The sequence below is a fragment of the Fukomys damarensis genome, unplaced genomic scaffold (assembly GCF_012274545.1).
Source record: "Fukomys damarensis isolate Sample0158 unplaced genomic scaffold, DMR_v1.0_HiC HiC_scaffold_19, whole genome shotgun sequence".
In the NCBI taxonomy this organism is placed as follows: Eukaryota; Metazoa; Chordata; class Mammalia; order Rodentia; family Bathyergidae; genus Fukomys; species Fukomys damarensis.
Window position 1 is genome coordinate 67,546,136 of NW_022900931.1, and position 3,424 is coordinate 67,549,559.

The 3,424-nt window shown below is 62.7% G+C and overlaps 1 protein-coding gene across 2 annotated transcripts; it reads right to left on the bottom strand.

The window, feature by feature from the left end:
* Positions 1 to 6: 6 nt before the first annotated feature.
* Positions 7 to 3,370, bottom strand: Shisa7 (shisa family member 7). Of its 2 annotated transcripts, XM_010616906.2 has the most exons (3): positions 2,417 to 3,367; positions 643 to 792; positions 7 to 159 (listed from the first exon to the last, which is right to left on the bottom strand). In XM_010616906.2, the coding sequence occupies exons 1-3, from the start codon at positions 2,469 to 2,471 to the stop codon at positions 101 to 103; spliced, it is 264 nt and encodes an 87-aa protein (XP_010615208.1). In that variant the 5' UTR covers positions 2,472 to 3,367; the 3' UTR covers positions 7 to 100. The 2 variants fall into 2 exon arrangements, with proteins under 2 accessions (XP_010615208.1, XP_010615207.1); XM_010616905.1 differs by having other exon boundaries at positions 7 to 792; positions 2,417 to 3,370.
* Positions 3,371 to 3,424: the final 54 nt, after the last annotated feature.

Here is a 3,424-nt window from a genome sequence, read left to right on the forward strand (position 1 = left end):
GGGCGCGAGGTCGCGGGCGGCCGAGCCGCGCTGCACCCCAGGCCTGGGCCCGGAGCCTCCCTCCTCCCCTCTCCTCCCCCTTCTCCAAGAAACAGCGCCCTCAGTCGGCGGGGTAAGGGGAGGAGACGGCTTCAGACCTCAGGCCGTGAGAGCGAAGTGCTGGAGGGTGAAAGGACATGGTACCTGGGGTCGTTTGTAAGCGCAGTGCTAAAGCAGGTGAAGGAACTTATGTTTAATTTTCTCTGCTTTTGCAAATATTTGAAAATGTCCACTAATAAAAGCTTCAAACTTTTCTGTAATTAATATGTGCACTTATGTGGGCTTCAAATGCTCATTTTCTCCTGAGCTCCCAGATTAAAGTGTGTGAAAGCCGTCACTGCCAGCAGCTGGTTCAGGAATGGCTGTGATCAAAACTGGGAGCCAGGCCTGGGAGCTTTGAGAGTGGGTCTCTCTTGATAGCCCAGGCTGGCGTCGAACTCACACTTGCTGCCTCAGCCTCCCAGGTGCTGGGATCACAGGCGTGCACCACCACACCGGGCTTCAGATGACAGCTTTTGGGCCTCTGGATAGAGCTAGACACTGCCCTTGGGCCTGACCCACCCAGCCTGATCTGCCCCGGGGGCTGCCCCCTGGTGGACTCACCCAGCCTCTTGAGGGAGGAGTACCGGTTCAGCTCCGACTTCATGGCCGCCTCGTAGGAGGGGGGCAGGTGTGACAGGTTGTGGAAGGACCGTGAGCAGGACAGCGTGGAGTAGTGCAGTGGGGGACTGGGTGGGGGCACCGGGCGCCAGTCTGCAGCAGAAGGACCAGGTCAGCCCAGCCTCCCCCCTCGGACCCGGGGTCCAGGCCCAGCCTCCTCCCTTGGCCTCAGGGTCCTGGTCCAGTCTCCTCCCTCGGACCAGGGGTCCAGGGCAAGGCCTGGAGGACTGCAAATCTGTGGCTGCAGCCCCTCTTCACTACAGCAGTTCAGAGTTCCCCGAACCCAAGGAGAGAAAAACACCCACCGCATGGGGAGCTGGCACCTGCCCACACCCCCTGTCTGTACCCTGGATGTGGGGTGCACCCCATCTCCCCCATCCTGGGTGGAGGGAGACCACTGCTGGGCTCCTGGAGGCACTGGCACTGCCCGGCCTCAGCAGGAGGAGCCCCACCAGGCAGCCCTCTGTGTACCCCAAGTGGCAGCGTGGTGCTTGGGGCTGCTGATGCCGAGGGGCAGGTCATCTGAGGGGACCGAGAAGAGAGGCAGTGTCGCCACCACCTGCCCTGATCTGTCCACAGGACCCCAGCCCGCGCCAGCTCACACCAGAGCCTAGGTCAGGCTTCCGGGTGACACCTTGCCACTGGGCACATGGGAAACAGGTGGAGACTATGGGCAGAAGCTCACGGCTGGGAGAGAGGGAAGCACCCGGCCTCCACTCCTTGGGCCCTCCCGACCTCTGAGTATCTGCTCACCCTCGTGGTCATCAGGTCAGCCTGTGGCATCTGGCCAGCCCATGTCCACGGTCGGCTCCATGCGTATTATTCCCAATGCCCTATGCTCATCATCACCCCGGGGACAAACTGGAACCTGGGGATGGTGTCTGGCCTGGCTGTTCACTGCATCCCCATCTCCCATCCCTTTCTCCAGCTATTCTTTCTCTGAAGCTGCCCCAGCCCACTCCGTGCTGCCCCGGGGCCTTTGCACTTGCTGCTAAGCTGCATCTCCCTGAGCCCCTTGGTCTCCTCTACATGAGGGACTGCTTATCCTTCAAGATCTAGCTCCCATGGCTCCTCATCTCCATCAGCACCAGCTCTGTGTTCTCTGACTTGCCTGCACCAACACCCCAGCCTCCTCTTGGCCCACTCTCCCTTATCTGTCCCTCCACAAGGCTTCAGAGATGTCCTCCCCCCACTGCTGACCATGTGCTGAACTCCTCCGTGGCTCCCCACTGCCCCCAGTCTGAGGCTTCGAGAGTCCACCCTCTCCCCACCTCAGGTCCCAAGTCCTCCCAGAGCTCCCCTTACCCCCAGCCCCTTGTTCAAGCACTACTTCCGGGGAAACCCGCCTCCCTTAGAACCAGATGAAGCCCTTTCTGCCCCTCCCCTGGGGCCAGCGGACTTCTCCCCTGCTGTGCTGGTACAAGTCCCAGGTCCGGGCCCAGGGGCCAAGGGGCCAAGCCAGTTGGGTGAGAACCTGGTAACAGGCTCAGAGGCTGAAGGTGGGCGGGTGGGGCCACAGCTCTAAAGGACGGGCGCGCGGGGGGGGGGGTCACACATGGGCGTGCCTAGGGGCGGAGTCACAGAGGGCGTGTCGGGGGTGGGCGGGGGCCCACAGGCCAAGGGGCGTATTTTGAAATGGGGCGGAGCAGCAGAGGGAGTGTGTCTCGGAGGGCGGGGCCACAGTCGGAGGGGCGTGCCCGGAAAGACTGCCACTCACCGAGGTTGGACGGCTTCATGGTGTTGTAGAGGTTCTTCGGCGTCCTGGGGCCCATGCTGTCGGAACCACCGATACCCGGGGTCAGGGAGCTGCTTCGGGCTCGGTCCGGGCGGGTCCCAGGGCCCCCCTGGTGCCGCAGAATGTCCACCAGAGCCCTGAGGGTGGCAGGGCGTGGATGATCAGCAGCCGGGCAGGCGTGGGGCTCTTGTCCTCTTGGTTGGGAGGCTGTCAGCACGGCTTGCTCCCTGCCTTTCCCATGCCACTGCCAAGGCCACACTGCGGGCCCCGCCCCTGCCCAGATCACCTGGACCCCACCCTTTCCGAGGCCCCTCTAATGTTCCAACGCTGCCTCCCTCGCGGCAGGCGAGGTGCCCCCCCTTCCCCTGAAGCCTTGGGACCACCAGACCCTCTCGATTTTCTTTTTCCTATGCCCTGGGCAGTGCTGCCGATTCGGCCTCCAGGATGCACCCTGTCTGGGCCACACTTCTCGGCACCTCTGCGCGCTGCCAGCTCTTTTCTGCCTCGCACCGCAGCAGCCCCTGCCCGGCTGCCCTCTGCCCTGTAGTCATCACACAGTGCCCTCCCGAGCTCAGAGCTCCTGGCATCACAGGAAACCCCGCCCTGCCTGCACCCTCACCCCCTCCATACCCTCCGCGGCCATCTGGTACAGGCCACTGCAGGGCCTTTGCACATGACGCTTGCTGGCCGACTGACGGCACCACCAGTATTTCGTGTTTGAGCTCTCCGTGTGTGTCAGGACTCTGCATGGATCAACTCAGCGAGTCATCCTTACAACCCAGTAGGTGGGGTCTGTGCTTAGCCCCATTGTACGGACAAGGAAAGTGAGGCACAGAGAGGCCTTAACAGTTTGCCCAGATCACGGACTCAGCTCCTGGCCCAAAGGTGCTCAAGAAATAAACTGTTGATAGGGAATCGGCCTGGGGGGGTGGTTAATCCGGCCCAGGCGTTCCCCGCCCCGCCCACCTCACCCGGCCCTGCGCCTTGCCA